The following is a 19,958-nucleotide window of genomic DNA, read 5'->3' as shown; positions in this document are numbered from 1 at the left end:
CAAGGATGGGAGAAACAGTAGAGATGATAACAGTGACTTTTTGGAAGCAAAAAAGCAGACAGACAAATGATAACAGACTAAGCAGACCAAAGAAGGCTGACTCATAAGCCAGTAGTAGAGAAAACAGAAGCAGCCTGATTTAAATCACAGAGTCTTCAAAGGGCTCGGGAATTAACAGCATCATGTACTTCTGGAACTGGGGGGAAAGAGTGAGGTGACTAAAATGAGAATTGGTAAGAGCTGTTTGAGAAATGGTTAAAACTCCAGATTCCTTCTCCAACTCCACACCAAAAGGCAACTGCTCCTCTTTCATCCTGGCAGAAGCCTGAAAGTTTATTCTCCCTGGAAAGGGTAAAAGAAGAGGACCTTTCAACTGGGGGTTCACTAAGCTTGTCAATAAAAAAAAAAAAGTGACTGTCAGTTTGGATTTAAAAACAGCTATTACAACGAAATCCATCGCTATGTTATGTACAAGATATCTAAAACATAAGGATATTAAAGTAGGGTTAAAGGTAAAAGAATGAATGATAGTGGTGATGGCTGTACAACATTATGAATATACTAAAAACCACTGAACTTTACACTTTCAAATGGCTGAAATGATGAATTTTATCTCAATAATTTTTTTAAAAAAGTAAAATGATGACATGACTTCTAGTAAATATTAACCAAAAGAAGATGGTATAGCTATATTAATAGCAGACAAAATCAACTTAAAGGAAAAAAGTATCATTAAAGCTCACAACGGAATGCTAAAAGGTTCAATTTACCAGGAGGATACATGAACTCTAAATTTGTATGTACCTAATACTACTTCCACGGAATATATTAATTCAAAATTTTCAGATTTGGAAAGAAAACCTGACAAATCTATCATAATAGAGGATGTTAAGATACCTCTCTCAATAACTGAAACATCAAGCAAATAAAATATTAATAATGATATAAAGATCTCAACAAAATAATACACCAGCTTGATCTATTATACTTGTAACATTAGAAAATATAGATTCTAGAAAGTGAAGACTTAAGGTTTAAAAAAAAAAACCTCCAGCTACTTAAAAAGGTGAAGTACAAAAAACCAGATGAACATGGAATTGATTTTGTTTTATACAGTTTAGAAAAATGCAACCTAATGGGAAGCAAAGTTTACTGGAATCTAGATATTCTACTACTTTCCCCTCCTTTATCGATTCCTCATTTTAAAGGAACATGACCACTTAAAGAAAAGCTGTGTAGATACATGAGAAAAAGGGATCAGAGAGATTTACATGATAGTATTTACATTTATTATCTTTTCCTTTTAAATATTAGAATTTAGGTCAGAGTACATTTGGTAGAGAAAGAAAAAAATGAAGTAACTAACCCAGTTCCTTAAATGGCTAAGAGACACACACGTGCACCTGTACCTTCAGGACATGGCCGTTAAGAGGGAGTTATGAATTAAAACACCAACGAATAGACATCTATCTTAAGGAGGAAAAGAGATGCAACTAAAGATTTACACAAAAAGATAGTCACTGCAAGAATATTTTTAACAGAAAAAAATTGGGAAACAACCCATATATCCAAAAAAAGGAAAATGATGAAAAAAATGATATTTTAGAAAGACTAGAAATATATATAGTATGATGTTTATGGTTAGTAGGATATAGATGATTTTGTCATAGATATTTTCTAACTTATCTATCACTTTATGATAAGCAAAAGTATGTCTTTTTGTTTAATAATAATGATGTTAATAGCTCCTACTTATTAATGGCCTATGTACCAGACATTGACTATATTAGGTATTTTACATACAGTTCATAAATCTCCATTTCTATAAGGCAAGTATGATGAACCTCATTCTATATAAATTAACAGTCTTTAGGTTTCCATTTTCACAGTTACCTGTTTCCCAATATGAACTATTAAGTCTTGTATAAAACAACCAGTTCTCTATTAGAGCGTAGAGGCTTTTGTCTTTTGGTTCGACGTGTGGGTTTAGGAAGCTATTCAGAACTACACTGAAGTCATATTCAAAGATACGGAATGAAGAGAGCTTTCTACAAAAAGAAGACTTGCTTATTTGTGGTAGATTCTTAGACAGAACTGGATTTTCTTTTGTTCCCACACAAATTTTATATGAAAAAACCAAAAATAAATAAAATACACATCTTTACTTTTCTATAGCAATATTTATATAAGTCACACACTGATTCACTTGATCTTTACAACACCAAGCTGGGAAGGATGGAAAGTATTATCTTCATTTTAGAGATGAGGAAAAGGAAGCTGAAAAAATTAAAATGTCTTGCTTAAGATCACCTTACTAATAAGTAGTGGGTAAAACCCCAACCCACACCTTTGGAGCCTATGCCCTTTCTATTATATTTATCAGCTGGGAAAACTTTCACCTAACCTGAACACTTGCTGGGGAAACACTTGTTTTATTCTACAAAAGGGCAGCTTTTCTATACGGCTTTCATATACTTTTAATTTTCTTTTTACTTCAACTGCTTTTGAGACAGGTTGTCCCAATTATGTTCTCCATTTGTCTCCTCAAGGGTTACTCCAGACAGTAAGTTCCCTAGACATCTTTTAAAGTGTTAATGGCCAGTAGAGGAACATTCATCAAAATGTTCATAGCAGTTACCTCTAAGAGGAAGGATTTCAAATAACTTTAGTTTTCTTCCTTGAACTTCTTTTTAAAATGCAACACTTCATCTCTACATCATGCAGACTTAAAACCATAGTAGTGGTCAGTAGCAGACGCTGAATAAATCAGTTTTCTAAACTTTTGCCACATCTGTGTACTCTATGTGATTATTTACTTAATATCTTTCTTTAAACCAATTTACTTTTTAAAACAACCTTATCCTAAATAACATCCATGAAACGTTATCTTTTTCCTACTATACATTAATATATAGCTATTTAAATGTAAAATACTGATATACTATCTAAAATCATCTCACCAGTGGTACATGCACTGGAAAGTAATCCAGTGAATGAGTTCTGAGTCAATCTTTGACCTTCTCCTTCACTCTCCATAATAATGATCACCGAGTGTTTTAAATCCATCTTTTATCCTGACTCTTCCATTTATTCTGACCTCTCACTCTAGTGCACGCCTTCATTATTTCATGTTTATCTTGGATATCTTGATGCAATAGGCCCTATTAGCTTCCCTGCCTCCAATGTTTGCTCTATCCTATAAGCTGCCACCAAATTTTAGCCTTCCTAAAACAAACTTTGGCCTCTAACCAAGTCAATCTTAACTTTCCAGGCCACTGGAAACAACCACTTGAAGTCTTCAGAAAGAAGTATTTACAAACTGGTCCTGGCCTACCTTTATATCCCCATCTATAAGAATCTACTTAATCAGTCTCAGAATAGCCAGGATGTAATTTTTCTATACCTTTATTCATTCATATCTTCAACATGAAAAGGCCCATCCCCAAGTCAAACTTTTGTCTAGTTCAAGTATTTTCTCTCTTAAGAAATCTGTCTGACCATTAGGATCTGCATTAACTTCCTAATTTCTAAAACCCTCATTATTTCAGCCACTTATGATCTTTACCAACTGTGCCTTAAACAATGGGCAATTTGTGTACGTATTTAGTCTCCTTTACTATAGGTTCTTTAGGGGAGGACTATGTCTAATAGATCTTCATCATGTAACTTATACACAGATGCTAAATATTTGTAGTTATCAACAAAACAAAGCAGGCTCTTCAAGACACCAGGAAAATAACTTAAATTCCGTTCAGCCTAATCTTTTTAAAGATTTAAGCCAAAAATACTGCTCTCATAGATACTAAGGCAGGTAATTTTATTCCATTGCTTGAAATTAGTGGACCACTATCTAATGTCTAGGTTTGGCTATAATGTAATCCACCCTGTATGTGGATATCTCTTAAGCAAGTTGACTTACTGAACTTGTTTGATTCCCCAATGTTGTCTGTCACTGGCTTACCCTTTCTGGACTTCAGTTTTCCTAACTGTAGAATGATCTTAAGATCTCTTACTAGTTTTAAATCCTATGATTCTTGATAAGACCAAAGTGACTTTTATTCAAGTATCCGAACTGGCAGAACAACCTCATTTAAAAAAAATAAACACAATCAAAGGAGTTAAGCCTCTCCCAATGCTATTTAACCTCATCGGAGAATTTTGTTCCATCTACATATTTATAACAGGTTAGGCACTGTACTGGACCATCTTTTTAGGGTCAAAACAGATGCTCAAATGACAAGTTATTTTCTGGTACTTAGAATATATAAAATGAACTACAAAGTACTTCGCATGTATTATTCCATTTAATCTTCATGACCCTAAAAGGTTTGCATCTCTTAGCCCAGTGTTTCTCAACTAGGAGTGATCTTGCCCCATATGTTCCTGCCCCAGGGATATTTGGCATATTCTAGAGACAATTTTGATTGTCAATTGTTGGGTGGGGGAGCTGATGCTGGTATCTAGTGAGGAGAGGCCAGGGATGTGACTAAACATCCTATGATGTACAAGATACCCTCCCACAACAAAAAATTATCTGGCCCAAATGTCAACAGTGCTGAGGTGAAAAATCCTGCTAGCATCATCTTTTAGTTAAGAAACCAAAGATTTGGAAATCCTAACTTACTTGCCCAGAGTTACACAGATCCAAAAGCATCTCTGAATGATACCAAAGCCAGTGGCACATCACACATATACATACTGGTGATTTTTCTGATCAAATTTGTACTATTTATTATCATTGTTCCCTCTTCTCCATGTAGTCTTGATACTTTAGATTTTGCTCATCGGCACCAGCTGACCTCATCCAGCAAAGGAATCAGGAAAATCTTTCTCAGACTCTCAGGTCAGATTTAAGAAACATCTTTTCTAATGCTCTCTCTGCATCCAGTATACATAGCTTTCTTCTGGCAATTACCATATTCTCCTCTTTTAACTATGAATTCCTTGAGAGCAATGTATGCCTCTTTAATTTTGTATTCCTAGTGCCAATCAAAACATCTCAGAACAGAGTATATGCTTCATAAATAACTGTTAAACAAACAAAACTAACCAAATTATATAATGTATCCAAGGACAAAAAGCTGCTAGATGACAGAACCATGATTCAAATCCAAGTCTCTCCATTGCCAAAGCCTATAATTATTATGTCTCAACGAAGCTAAAAATTACATGTTTATCTCCTCCTTATTCTGCCTGTGGGAATTCTCTGATCATAAACGCATCAGGAATATATATAAAGTCCCTGTCTTAAAGATGTGTACATTCTGGAAAAGGTAGTTTAGTTATTAGCATGTAATAACAGCGACAATCATTCCCAAATACCAGAAATATAAAGGGGCCATGGTGCTTGTATTTGACAGTCTCCCTGAATTCAAAACTCACTACACAAAAAGTGATGTTATTTTGAGTTGTCCCAGGAAATGTTTATAAAAACTAAACCAGAGTCTCTTAGGAAAAGAAGAACTCACTTTAATTTTAGCTTTTATTTCTTCACTGTCCCATTCTCCATCATTGCGGGTTTCCATGCCAGACTCCTCCTGGATGTCTTTGTTTAAAACAGAATACTCTTCTAGTAGAGTGTCAAACAAAACTATTCGCTTGTTCTTGAAGAAGCCATAAAAATAAGCATTGCTGTGGGAAGAGCGTTTAGATCCTAAGGAAAAGACAGTTCAAAGCGTGGAAAATAATTAAAAAGTCTGGGGTCCTTTGGAGAGACTCCTAAAAATTGAATTACTGGAAAGGACATTAACAATTTCAAATTGTTTAATACTTGAAGAAAACGGTATCAACATGAATCACTACAAGCAGTGGAGAATGTCTGTTTACCTGAAGTCTTGCCAACAAGTATTTATGCTCATCACGGCTGTGCAGCAATAAAAGTAAATAAGGAAGTAAAACCTAAATATCCAGCAGTACTGGAATGATTAAATTATGGTAAAGCTATGAAATGGAATTTTAAGCAGCCCCCAAAACTGTACTTTTGAAAATTTTAACTAGATAGGAAAAAGCTCACCAATATACTGAGGACATAAAACTTCATGTTTCATTATTGTCGTGAAAAAAAGGTCCATGTAAATAGAAAAGCATAAACACAGCCTATTAAGAAATATATCAAAATTTTGAAGTGTTTATCACTAGCTTCTAGAACTATGAACTATGAGTTTTGTTTCTTCCTCTATACTTTTCTCTTTTCCAAATCTTTTAAAGTATATTTACTTCTATACTCTGAAAAAAATTAAAGCTATTTTTTAAATGATTGGAAAAACATACCTAGATTTTTAACAGTGGCTAACAGTAACTGAGCTGTGGTTGATTTTTATTTTCTTCTTTATAATTTCTTTTTTTACTTTCTAAATGTTCTACAATGTGCAGTGAATTTCGTGGTTAAGAGCAGACTTTGGGTTCAAATCTTGGCTCTGCCATATATTAGTTGTGTAAATGGGAGAAACTTTCTTAATTTCTTTAGGTTTTATTTTGTTTATATTGTGAGGCTAGTATGTATCCCATTAGACTAGATGAATGATTACAAGAAAAATTATAAGTAAATCATATAAAGTACACTATTACTCATATGTTTGCAAAAGAAGAAATGATAAAACATTTGTTTCTCTTGAGAAGATCTCTCACAGAAAATATGAATTTTGTTTTTACTCAAATTTCTAATAGAAGGTATGTTTAGCAATACATTTAGAATATTGCATATTTTATGCATATAGCAGTATGTTTGGCAGTACCTTTAGAATATAGTTAAGACTTTGAAAAACAGCAGAATTTATTTATTTATTTAATATTTTTTCACTTTTTGGTTGGGTTGCCTGGAAGTTCAGAGCCAAACATGTGGTTCAATTTTGCCAAAAATATAGGACCTTGGGATCTGGAAAGCCGTGTACCATTCTGAGGTCTTTACTTCTATCTCATTTTTGTCTTCCCTGATTCTAATTTTTTAATTAATTTAAAAATATTTCTTAGAAGCTGCCTGAAGTTATTTATGGAAGTAGGCAGATTGTATACATATAAATAAAATAAAATGACTGGTCTTCCACTGGTCTAAGTACCTCAGGGTGTGGCCCAAGGAACACTTACACCAAAATCACCTAGGGGTGCTTCTTAGAAGTAGATACTAGGAATCCTACCGGGTCAGAATCTCTGGGAATGGAGGCCAGGAATCTGTCGTTTAACAAACTCTCTAGGGAATTCTTATGTAGTATTCACTAAAGTTAAGAGTCACTGCACTACATAGACCTACAAGCTTTTTGTATCCCTGTGCCTGGTATGTAGTGTATATTCAATAATGCTTATTTGCCGAACGGATTAAGGATACCACCTGAAGTATGAAGTAATGTATTTAAGAACTCTGAAAATCAAAATGTTCCATGCAAATGTAAGGCATTGCCATCTGTGTCTTCATCTTTTCTTTATGATATTTGATCTTAATCAACCTTTCCGCAACATTTGCAACAGATGACCACTCTTTCTTTGAAACACTTTCTCCTCCTATCTCAAAAGAAAACAACATTTTCTTCTGTTATTCTTCCTACCTGAATGGTCTCTTCTCATTTCCCTATGCTGGCTCTTCTCCCACTGCTGACTCTGACCTGAGTCCTTCTCTTCTCTAAGTGCCGTCATCCATGGCATCAAATACCATCTATGTGCCAGATACTTCCACATCAATGTTCCTGGCCCTGACCTCTTCCTAGAACACCAGACTCATACATACAGCTGCCTATTTGACATCCTACATCTCCACATGGATGTCTATAGTGCATATTTGTTATTTCTATTCCTTTCAGAGTTTAGGGAATTCATACCATGTAAGTCTTGTGAGAAATTGGTTCTTATTTGAGAAATATAAAAAGCCAGATATTTGCTTCCCCGGCACTTCTGGCAGCTAGTCTCATGCCCTGGCTTAGTCAACCAGATGCACCTACTGGGGACTCTGAATAGTTAGCTAATCTGCAAAGAAGCAGGGCAGTGAGGAACTAATCCTGTAGGTGCTAGTGGCAGGGATGTTAGGGGTGCAAACTGCTGCATCAAACGGTAGGAGGCAATAGCAGTGTCCTCACCAGACTGGTTCTGCAGTGAGATTCTTCCTTGTCTCCCCATGGGACAGCCCATTTTCTAAGCTTGGTAAACTTAACTTTCCTGGTGATTTTGTGAGCTATCAAATATTTTTTCAATATGCATTTTTTTTCCCGCTTAAATCAACCACAGTTGGTTTATATTGCCTGTTTGCAACTAACTACTGCCTGCACAACTCTAATGTTCAATAGATGAGTCAATATGCAACACATCCAACAGAACTTAATTCCTCACGAATCTACTGTTTTTCCATCTATGTAAACAACTATTTATCCAATTGCTCAGGTCAAAAATCTAGATTGTTATCCTTCATGTCTCCTGTTCCTTTTATTCCTTTATATTATATCAACACTATCTCTAAAGCATATCCCCAATGCATCCTCTTCTCTCCCATCAGTTCCTACCACCTTTGTTTAAGCTACCATAATCTCCTCCCTGGACTGCCGCAACGGCCTCCTAACTACTCTCCCCGCTTCTGCTCTTGCCATCCCTACAATCTATTCTCCATATGGCAACTGAAATATTTAAAAAATACAAACCAGACCATGTCACTTTCCTGCCTAAAACCTTCAATGGCCTTTCCCCCTGAATTTAAAATAAAATCCAAGCTCCTTTCCCTGATTTACAAAGGCCGACATGGTCTGACTCTTGCCTGTGTCTCAGATTTCACATGCTAACTCTCCTGGTATGTGGCAGCCACACTGGACTTTTTTTTTTTTTTTTGAAAGAAAGTTCTACAAGGTTTTCCCACTGATCTCAGCATGGATGGCTCCTTCTTTCAGGTTTCAGCTTAAATTCAATTGTTCAGAGAGGTCTTGCCTGATGACCCAATCCAAAGTATCTACTCAGTCACATCACACTAGTTTAATTCTCTGCATAGTACCTGCTGTCTGATATTATTTGAGAGCAGAAATCTTGGCTTCTTACTACAATATCTCTATTAATTTACAAATCTGTACTATGTGTCGTTATTGTTGTTATTGTTAGTAACAATATTCATTTATTCAAAATATTTTTTGAGAATTGTTACCAGTATTAACAATAAAAACAAAAAATTACAGATTTATATTTGTGCATTGTTTAGCAAAGTTAAGTTGCCCAAAGTCACATGGGTAACTATGATAGAGCTGAGATTCAAACCCAACACTATTGACTACACAGCCTGACCCCTGAAAATCTACCTCTCTCTCCACTTACTCAAATCTTGATTTTCCATAAAGTTCCAGCTCATGTTATAGCCCTCCAAAAAGCCTATTTCATCTAAAATCATATAGCACTGATGGTATGTATCGCACATCAATTACCTCTGTTATATAATTAGCTGTCATTTCATGTCATCTCATTATAACTTAAATGATCAGCATCTTGATCGCCCCTTCTGCAAAAGTCCCTCAAACACTATTATACTGTACTGATTAGTGTGCTAGTAGTTTAATATTAACTAAAAAAGTAGTGATCTCAGAGTCTAAAGAAATAGTATGAATCGGCTTATTCTTCTATTTCCCCATAAAAATGTTTCAGTTTTATGCCTTTAGTTGGGCTGTATAACCTCAGAAGCCACCAAATGTTTGAGATTTCTATACTCTTCTAGATTCTGTTAATTTATTCTTTCTAGTGTGACCATCTTTGTTTTCCTCTGGCGCTGCAATTGCGTGCTTCTGTTTCTACTCCATCCAATATAATGGCTTCTTGCTGTGATTTTTTTTTTTTTAGTTTAGGGGAGGGGTGGGCAAACTATGGCTTGCAGGCCCAATCCAACCTACCACTTATTTTTATAAATAAAGTTTTATTAGAACACAGCCATGCTCATTTATGTATTATCTTTGACTGTTTTTGTATCATAATGGCAGAGATGAATAGTTATAACAGAGAACATGTGGCCTGCAAAGCCTAAAATATTTACTCTCTATGCCTTTATAGAAAATGTTTGCCAAACCGTAATTTACAGGAAACAAAACTGAAACCTAGGTGGATGAAGTGATTTGTCCAAGATTCCACAGCTGGTAAGTGGCAGAGGCAGAACTAGTCTCATTCATTTACATGGATTTTAATTTACAGATTCTGAAGTCATGGTACCATACAACAATTCTACTCTACATCTTTGCAAGCTTCCTCGAGACTTCAGTACTTTTATGCAAGCTAATAGCTTAACTCTCAAAGCAGAGTATAACTAATCAGAAGCATCCAATGGTACTACAGTTTGTGGTAATCTGAAGGTAAAATCAGAGTACTCCAGACAATGGAAGTTCTATTAGAGGAAACAAAGTCAATAACACTGGTTTTTGTTTATAAGCCCTCAAACTAGTGCTAAATGAAATTTGACTATGCAAGAGTCCAACCCAGTTACCTAAAGAAGCCAGACAGTTAACAGAAGGATATAAATCAGTCTAATAAACATGATATAATAGGAAGTGATAAAAAGCTTTGGCTCAAAATTAAAAACAATACTGTAAAGCCAACCAAACATGGCTGCAGGCAAGAGCAGGATCTGGCATCTGGCTACCCCCTGAACTATGTCATCAATTCCCATAAATCTTAAAAAGCAAAAATGTAAAATCCTAACCTTTAATGACAAATTTTAAAAAACTGATTTTTCTTTTATTAAAAAGTTTTAAGAATAAAGTACTCAAATAAACAAACCACCCAAATAAAATCTTCTTACCTATGGTAGCCTTACCTTCAACGACATACACTTTAGTCAAAGGAAAGTCAATACTCTTCGCCATTACTTCAATCTCTTGTTTAAGCTTTCCCTCAGGCAGAGGTGTGAATTTGTCAAATAAAGGGGCAATATAATCAGCATAGATTGTAACAAGTACCTGAAAAGTAAATGGCAAACAACTTATGAATATGTTCTTACAGAAAAACTACTCTTTATATAGATCTAATTACATTAAAACAACTATGTGATCCCGGCCTTGGGAACAGGGACTTTACTTATTTGCTCTGGTATTCCCAGCCCCAAACAGTACCAGATAGTAAGTGTTCAATCTGTTTGATGAATTAATTCAAAGTGAGTAGTCTCTAGGTGGTAACAGTTGCAAAGTCAAATAGTACATTCAATACATTCAATTGGTTATTTCTGATACTTCATAAGCCCATAATAATTTGGAATTCTGCCTTTCAAAGTAATCAAGAAAGATCTAAAGTTTTTGCTAAAAAAGGATTACTAGTGCTTGACAGTGGCTGTTATTTCGTTGGTCTGCTAAAATTAATTATCTGTAGTTCACAACTTTACACTTTGGTTGAAAGAGCACTTCCTTAAGCATTTTTGGAGTATTTCTTCTGCTCTCTTTCATCTCACTTCGATTTGCCATAAAACAGATATTTGTCAATTCAACTACACCCATTTTCTAATCTGATCTTGATCCCACTAGTGGGAAGTGAAGTGATGGGCATCATGGTTAATTCAGACTAAAATAACCTCCTCATCATTTGAGTTAAGAGATGACAGATGATATTTTCTGAGGGCTGTGAACAGAACACTTTGATTGTGTAGTGTTTGTGCTGTGAAGCAGTTTAGAATATGGGAAAGAGAAGAAGAAAAGAAGATGTGAGGGAGGAAAAATGAGGGAGGGAGTGGTGAGAGAAAAAGGAAGGAAGAAGGAAGAGAGGAAAGGAGAAGTGACAGTGGGGGAGGAAAGGAGAAGGGAATGCAGGAGGAAGGGGGAGAAGGGAAGGAGACAGAAAAGAAGGGGTAGAGAAGGGAGAGTGGGAAAAGGGAGAAAAAAGGAAAAGGAAGGCAAGGGAAGAAGGACAGAGGAAAACTGGGTAAGTTTATGCTTTCTTCTCGTCCCTCTTAAATCTATTCTCTTCAAAACACCCATAATTTTTAAGCATTCGAGCTTGGTCAAGAGTCATTACATTATCAAAATTTATCACCTATTCTGGTGGCAACTCATAAATACACAGCCCAAAGGTGCCTGACAACTGGATCATTAAAAGTAACTAACAACTAGCTTCTAGGTTCTGTAAGAGTCAACATAAGAAGAAGAAAATCTATGGTCAGAGTCAACCCTCCTATTTTTATCCTCAAAAGCAGAAACCAAGAGGGGAACTTAGGAACACCTATTTATATTTCATCTGCTTCTCAAGAACTATTTACATGCTAATGAAGATTAAATCAGAGTTATCACACCAAGGAACTTTTGTGAAAGAAAATAAAACAAAGATTTTACTCACCAGAGAAACAACTAATGTGAACAGCCAGGCATAAATAAAAAAATAGTCACCCCCAATTTTAATAATGTAAAGGAGAAGTGAAGACACGGGCAATAAAATGCACTGAGTCACAATAAATTTTTTTATTGCATCTTTCATGAAGAATCCCAAAGTCTGAAAAAAGAAAACATCATCACAAGAAAGTGAGAAATTGCTTTTTAAGTAACTAATAAATGAATACAAATAGTATATTATTAAAGTAATTTTAAAAATTAAAAAGTAGTGAGACTATTTGACACTAGGTAGCCTAAGACAATAAGTAAATGTCTAGTATTTTACAGTTTAAAATAAACTCATTTAAGTGTTATTAGCTGAAAAACACTAGACATTTGTGCTAGAAGAGTTTACGGCAAGATTTTAACTACAATCTTTACCATATCTGCAGTTCCTTTTTTGTCCATAAGTTCATGCTTTAAAATAGCAAATTGTGTTTTAATTATTACTAGGAGAGGACAAGAGTACAAAAGATCTTCACATTTTAAAGACGACATTTGCATTCTCTATTATACCTGTTGATTGAAACCATGTTTTTCTTCTATCACAAAAGTATTATAAAGACTCCATGGCAAGCCAGTCAATGCACTGAAAAGTGTAGCCATCAGTAGAAACATCAAGGACTGAGTGATCTAAACAGAAGGAAAAAAATGGCAGTTTTTATAGTGTAATATTCAATCATTCCTAAAATGAATTCTTAGTGAACAAATCAACAAGTAATTGCTGAGTACTTACTATATCTCAAGCAATGTGCTTGATTTTATGGGTAATACATGGTCTGAAACATCATCTATACCCTCAAAAGTTTGCTTCCTAGGGAAGGAAGCAATAAAACAATTCCTCTTTTATTATACAGGCACTGTATGAAAGTTACCTGAAGTCATAACAGACAAAATAGTTAAAAAATTTGAAAATCTAGATATTTGTTAACTTGTAGTCTTCTGAATCATCCCCCATTCTGTTACCTGGTTTATCAGCATATGCCATTGCAGAGCAATCTTAATAATCAATAAAAAGTAATCTTTCAAAATTTTGGTTAATATACTAAAGACTTTCGTACTTCAAATCTAAATAATAGGGACATGGAAAAATAATAAAACTAATAATATTTAGTAGACTATAATTTGAAAGATTAAAAACACTGAAAATGAGTGTTTTATTTCACTATAAAAAACTTAAGAGTAATTTGAATAATGCTTGCCTTCTCATTTTGTAACTTATAATATGAAAAGGGCATCTTTTCTATGCCTTGAATTGTCACACTCCTCTGAAAGGTTACATCAGCTTCAAACATTTCACCCTTTGAGCTTTTGATGTCATGAAATATCTTCAAGAGGCCTTTTAATGTGAGGGTTTTTGCTTGTAACACTACTTCTGGGATATCTTAAACCACTTTCCTCCTTCATTACCAATAAGGTCCCCTTCACTAAGTTCCTCTGGCTGCATAGAGTCTCTCTAACAGCAGCAGGGTCAGCATTCCCAGGGTCAGCTATTTCTTCTATAACTGCAAATACATTAGGTTTGAATTTCACTTCTGGTATTATCATTTTTCCTTTCTTTGCTACACTTTCATCTTTATTGGCCAATTCCCTTTCGATTATCTGTTTTTGTAAAATGTCATATGGATATTTAGCTGGGAGACCAGGAGGCAACACAATGCATACTCTGAAGAACCGAATAACAGATGTGCAATGACCAATCATTGACAGACTTTGAAAAAAGTGACGTGCTTGGTCACTGATGACTATGATCATCCATTATGTAGACGTGGTTTGTGGATTGAAGAGCAAGCAGGGAAGTTTGTATTTTATGAAATTACTCACATAATATACTATGGCAACTAAAATTTAACCGTGTTGTTAAGGGACTGGTGTTATTTAACTAAACCATAGTAACTGAAACTTGTGTATAATAGAACTGTGCAAACCAAGGACAGCCAATACCATATGGCCATTAAAGAAAACAAAGACCTATATAAATGGATAGGAGGAGATCTCTACAACATTGTTAAATGCAAAAATAATGAACATTATATAAAATATGTCCCATTAAGGTGAGGATATTTTTAATATGCATATGTATGCAGATTGTGTTCATTCATTCAACAAATATAATGGAATACCTACTCTGTAACTAGCATTATTCTAGGCACTCATGACAAAGCAGTGAAGAAAATATATAAGGTCTCTGTCCCTTAGAGCTTAAAATTCTTGTCTGGGAGAGATAAAAAGTAAATAAACAAGGTAAGTGCTTTTATAAAGAAAAGAAAATAAGGTGGTGTGCTTCACCAAAGAGTGACAGGGGATTCTATTTTAGATGAGAAATTTAAGATGAGAACTGAGTAAGGAGTCAATCATGATGATTATTTGAAGCCACCTTAAATCTTTGTTAAACAATGCAGAGATTATGTAAGTAAACTGCAATACCATATATGATAGGTCAGGAGCAAGAGTCTGTGAAGATAGACATCACAAGAAGTCTTAAAAGAATTTGGTTGCATCAGACAAAGGTATACAGAAAAGGGACACAGGTGAGCTGACTTAAGGCCTAAGGTACCTATACATGTAGACGAGATTCATCATTTCAAAAAAGAAATCAGAAAGAAGATAGACTTGGCAATTTCTAAGGAAGAATCAGAAAGCAGTGTCACAGCATCCATTATGGGTGATAAGTCTCAGATTTAAGGTTTTGCCTGGTAACTGGAGTTCCTGGAAGAGTGAGTAGTCAACTCAAACAGCTCAATGAAGATTCTACAAGACACTGTCTCTGAAACATCTGCTAAGTGTGTGTGGCACAGAGTACCTGCTAAATGTACGTTAAACAAAATTCCTGCTTTCCCTTTCATTTCATAGAGTTGTTCCCAAGAAGCAGCTGCCTAACCTGAGACTACACTACTCTTGCGTCTGAGACTAAATACTGGCTCACCAATGAAATGTGCATGCAAAGGCCAGGTATCACTTTGGAGCCAAAGGAGTTAAAAAGAGGATGTACATACCTCATATTCCGGTCCAAAGCCAGCAGAGCCACAGAACCGTCCAGAAAGTCTCCAGAGATAAGGGATTCCTCCAAAGAGAAGAATAAGCTATAAAACAAAGTATACTTTGGTCATATTTGAGCAGTACTAGAAACTATCATATGAGTGCGTGTTATAAAGAAAAAAGGACCTATCTCATTTAGGACAAAATATGCATTTAGATAAATACAAACCAACTGAGATAATAAATTTAGAATGTAAAAAGGTTTTTACCTACATATTTTATATGGATGATTATATGGTGACTTATATCTCAATAAAACTGTTTAAAGGAAAACAAACTTTTGCCAAAGACCACAACAAGACCACAACAAAGACTTTATGAATCAGGAAATAAGCTTAGAAAGGCTAAGCGATTTGTTCAAAATCCCATAGCTAATGAGTGACAGAAATGGAATTTGAACCAGGTTTTATGGCTCCAAAACTGGCTTTTCTTTGAAAGGCAATAGCTCTCTTTTTAAGTCAGGACAAAGTATTATTATCAGTATAGGTGGAGTCATGTCCACTTACCAAATTGGGAACAAAAATGAGTTAGCATGCCTTCTCTGGGTAAAGAAAAAAAGTGAATCCTGAGATAGGAGTCAGGGTTTCGTGGAAATAGGCCCCTTCCTCAGCACACCCTTTGTCTAGGGCAGATAAAGTAAACACAGATATTCACCAAATCATCAAGACATTTGAAAGAGGAAGGAGTTCTTAAAATTTGAGAATACATACTTAAGAAACATGATTCCTCACAACAGATACCAAGTTTGTGAAACTCATTTTGCCAAGAGGAATCAATTTACTGTTTCACTTTGTGGAGCCTCAGGAACACAATTAGCAATCACACTCCTCAGTTAGAAGCACAATATTCCCACCAGTTCAGATATGGCTCCTTGTGCTTTGAGGGTCTGGGACACTATAATATAGTTCATGGGTATCCTACCAATCTACTTTCCATTTTCATATATGTATTCACAAATAATAGTGGTTAATATATGTTTTTAAGAATGTATATAAATGATATCATGTACTTATCAATCTACAACTTGTTTTTTATACTCTACATTTTTTTAGATCCGTCCACAGTGTTTTAACTTATTCAGTATTATCAGCTTGTTCCCTAAGCAGGGTTTCCCAATCCCCCAGGGTACCAGTTAGGAACCAGGCTGCACAGTAGGAGGTGAGCAGCCTGCGAGGGAGTGAAACTTTATCTGTATTTGCAGCCTCTTCCCAGTGCTAATATCACCTCAGATCATCAGATATTAGATTCTCATAGGAGCACTGGTTCCTGGTACCAAAAAAGGTTGGGGATCACTGCTCTAGAGGGTTTATACTAAATTACACTCCCATTAGCAGCACTTGAGTGCTCTTGTTTCCCCACAATCTCACCCATACTTGATGCTGTCCATCTTTTAGATTTTTACCAGTATACTGGATTGGTTTAATAGCATGAGTCTCAAATACGGTCTCTGGACAGCAGCATCAACATCACCTAGGAAATGCATTAGAAATGTAAATTCTCAGGCTCCACCACAGAACTATTGAATCAGAAACTGAAGTTGGGCCCAGCAGTCTCTAGGTAAATATGTTGTACACTAAAGTTTGAAAATCACTATTTCGATAAAGTGCTTTTATAAAGACTCCTTCAGCTCTATGTCCAGCTATTTTCACTTTACTACAACTAACTCAATCTTGGATGTCATCTTGTTTTCCCAAAAGATAAGCTTTGACATCACTGTATAAGTTGATTTGTTGAACTAATTGATTTGGGATGGCATTTCTTTCACCCTATTCTCAGTACTAATACATTATGCAGAATTGAGGATTTATAATGCTTTTGGTGAAAGGTGGGAACACATATTATTAAAAGTCCAGCTTTTAAGTAAGTATCAAGGGTAGCTTTAAGGAGAACTTTATGCATCTATGAATGCATTTGGAAACTGCTGTTGCAACCTTGTTTAGTATACTTTGGGGAATGAAAAACAAAGCATGGAGAACAATAAAGTTTCTCTATATGACAATTTCACTGAGCATGCTCTTGGGACACCCTGTAAAAGAATTAGTGATCTCAGCAAAAATGAGTCCAATGCTTTTACATATATTATTTCACTAAAGACTTGAAAGGCAGGCAGGGAAGGAGCATAGTCATCTCTATTTTATAGATGAGGTAACTCAGAGAGAGTAACTTGCCCAAAGAAGCCCAATGACCAAGTAATTGTGATGTGTTCAGCACTGTACTAAGTGCTTCATTTATAATCTCTTACTCAGTCCTTGCCACAAACCATATGAAGTATGGTTTAATATCTATCTACTTCTCATCTTAAAGGGGGAAAATGGGGCTCAAAGAGGTTAAACTGCATACTTATAAATACGCAGAAATTGAAGAAGCAACAATTTTAATTTTTCTACTCTGTTATGCTCTATTCCCCATCCATTCCATTTCTTGAGAGGGGTCTTCATTGACATCTATGAGATATCAGGAAAGTCTGTTTCAGAGAGGCTGGACATTTTCTCTCTGGGTGTTCTGTCACATTTGTGTGAACAGTGGCACCTTTTGTCACACAAGGCCTCTGTTTATGTTCCCTTAAGTAAAAAGGACCAAGGCAAAAAAAAGTCTAAATTAATTTTTGTACTTGTTCTTTGTGACCAAAGAATACAAACCTACTAATTTTAATCTACCCAAAATAGGAATTGATGAACTTATTTTCAATAGAACAGGATTTCAAAGTAACACATAATGTTTCCTATCTAATGATAAATGTAGCTACTAATTCCCTAAGGTAAATTAAGCACATTCATGTTGTGGTCCCCAGAGTTTCAAGAATGGTTTATTCAACTTAATTTTAAAGACCCAGAAGAGGAGAGTTTGAAACCCGGCTCTGCCATTTATTAGTGCCACCTGGCCATTAAATGAGCAAGCCTTTTAATTTCTCTGAGCTATCATTTTCTCACCCATAAAAGGAGAATAATAATGCCTCTACATTCTACCTTAGAGCACTGTTGTAAACATCAAACAAAACAATAAATATAAAAACAATATATGAAGTGAAAATCACTACCCATACAATTACCATGATGATGACTATTACAGTTCCCAGCTTCCGCCCATCAGTCCTACTTCTAGTTTGAGCCACAGCACATTACAAAGCTCTCATTCTATTAATGTATTCTCCCTACCCCCATCACCTCCTAGAACAAACTGAACCATTACCATAGTCACCAACTGTAACGGCCAAGCTATTACCCACTTTTCCTGGAACTATTTACTAATGACAACCAAGAAGACTGAAAATATTTTTCCTGCCATTTTATAATGGCCTTGTCAGGATAAGTCAAAGAACTTCAAAGAATCAAACATCAATGAAGAAAGATGACAGTGTCTAAATTTACCACCTCTACTTCTATCTCTCTCTGAAGGCTGATTTCCTACTTAGGCCCTATCCCTGACAAAAGAAATGCTTTAGATAAATTAACCAAAGTCAAATATAATTCACTACAATGCTATCTTTCCTGGCTTGGTTGGAAGGCATCAAGTTTTTTTCTTTCTTTCTTTCTTTTATTTATTTTAATTAAAGTATATATAGTACATTGGTTAGACATCTATATAGTTCATAAAACGATCTCCCCAATTGCTCCCTCCCTCTCCTGACCCTACACTTAGCCAACGTATTAATGTTAACTGCATTCCCTATGCCATGCTCCCCATCCCCATCACCATCCATAAGCTACTAATTTGTACTCCTTTCATCCTTTACCCCATTCTTCCGGTCCCCCAAACCTGCTCCCCTGTTACCATATTGTCCATTATATTTGTGAATCTGTTTTTGATTAGTTTGTTCTTTTTATTCTTTAGATTCCACATATAAGTGAAATTATATAGTGTTTATCTTTCTCTGTCTGACTTAAATACCTTCTAGGTCGATCAAAGCAATATCTTTTTCCATCCCCTTTCTTTTCATATGTAGGGGTCTTGTTTTCTTATCCTTTCGGCCACTCTATCTTTTGGTTGGAGCACATAATTCTTTTCCATTTAAGACACTTATTGATAGGAATGTAGTTGTTACCATTCTTTATTCCTGTTTTTGATACATGGGAAGCTCTTTATCTGTCCTTCAACTCTAATGATAACTTTGCTGAATAAAGTATCCTTGGTTGTAGGTCCTGGGTCTTCATCCTGTCAAATATTTTTTGCCAAGCCCTTCTGTCCTGCATAGTTTCTTTTGAAAAATCAGCTGCCAGTCTTATGGGTGTTCCCTTATAAGTAATTATCTGTTTTTCTCTTGCTGCTTTTAATATTCTTTCCCTGTATTTGACCTTTGGCATTTTAATTATGATGTGTCTTGGTGTGGGCCTCTTTGGATCCCTGATTTTTGGAATTCTCTGAGCTACCTGAGGTTTTATGTCCATTTCCTTCACCAGGTTAGGGAAGTTTTCCATCTTTATTTCTTAAAACAGCTGTTCAATGTCTTGATTTTCTTCAGTTACGCCAACCAGATGGATATTTGGACCCTTAAAAGTGTCCCATACACTCCTTAAATTATTTTTATAGTCTTAGCATCTCATCTCTTGCCATTCTGATTGTGTGTTCTTGGCTTTCCCATCCTCTAGATAGTTCATTTGATCCTTTTTCTTTATTCGCTTTGTTTAT

At 35.3% G+C, this 19,958-nt stretch overlaps 1 protein-coding gene across 2 annotated transcripts in view; it reads right to left on the bottom strand.

Moving 5' to 3' along the window:
• Positions 1-19,958, bottom strand: part of ZMPSTE24 (zinc metallopeptidase STE24) — a 33,202-nt gene that overhangs the window by 8,069 nt on the left and 5,175 nt on the right. For both annotated transcript variants that reach the window (XM_016140062.2, XM_036232383.1), the window contains 5 exons: positions 15,290-15,376; positions 12,810-12,926; positions 12,262-12,414; positions 10,757-10,898; positions 5,469-5,653 (listed from right to left, as the gene is read on the bottom strand). In XM_016140062.2, the coding sequence (XP_015995548.1) occupies positions 5,469-5,653; positions 10,757-10,898; positions 12,262-12,414; positions 12,810-12,926; positions 15,290-15,376 (684 nt within the window). The remainder of the gene's footprint in view (positions 1-5,468; positions 5,654-10,756; positions 10,899-12,261; positions 12,415-12,809; positions 12,927-15,289; positions 15,377-19,958) is intronic.

Source organism: Rousettus aegyptiacus, unplaced genomic scaffold (genome assembly GCF_014176215.1).
Source record: "Rousettus aegyptiacus isolate mRouAeg1 unplaced genomic scaffold, mRouAeg1.p scaffold_m13_p_1, whole genome shotgun sequence".
NCBI lineage: Eukaryota > Metazoa > Chordata > Mammalia > Chiroptera > Pteropodidae > Rousettus > Rousettus aegyptiacus.
Note: the sequence above shows the minus strand (reverse complement) of the source record. Positions and strands in the feature narration are given on the sequence as shown.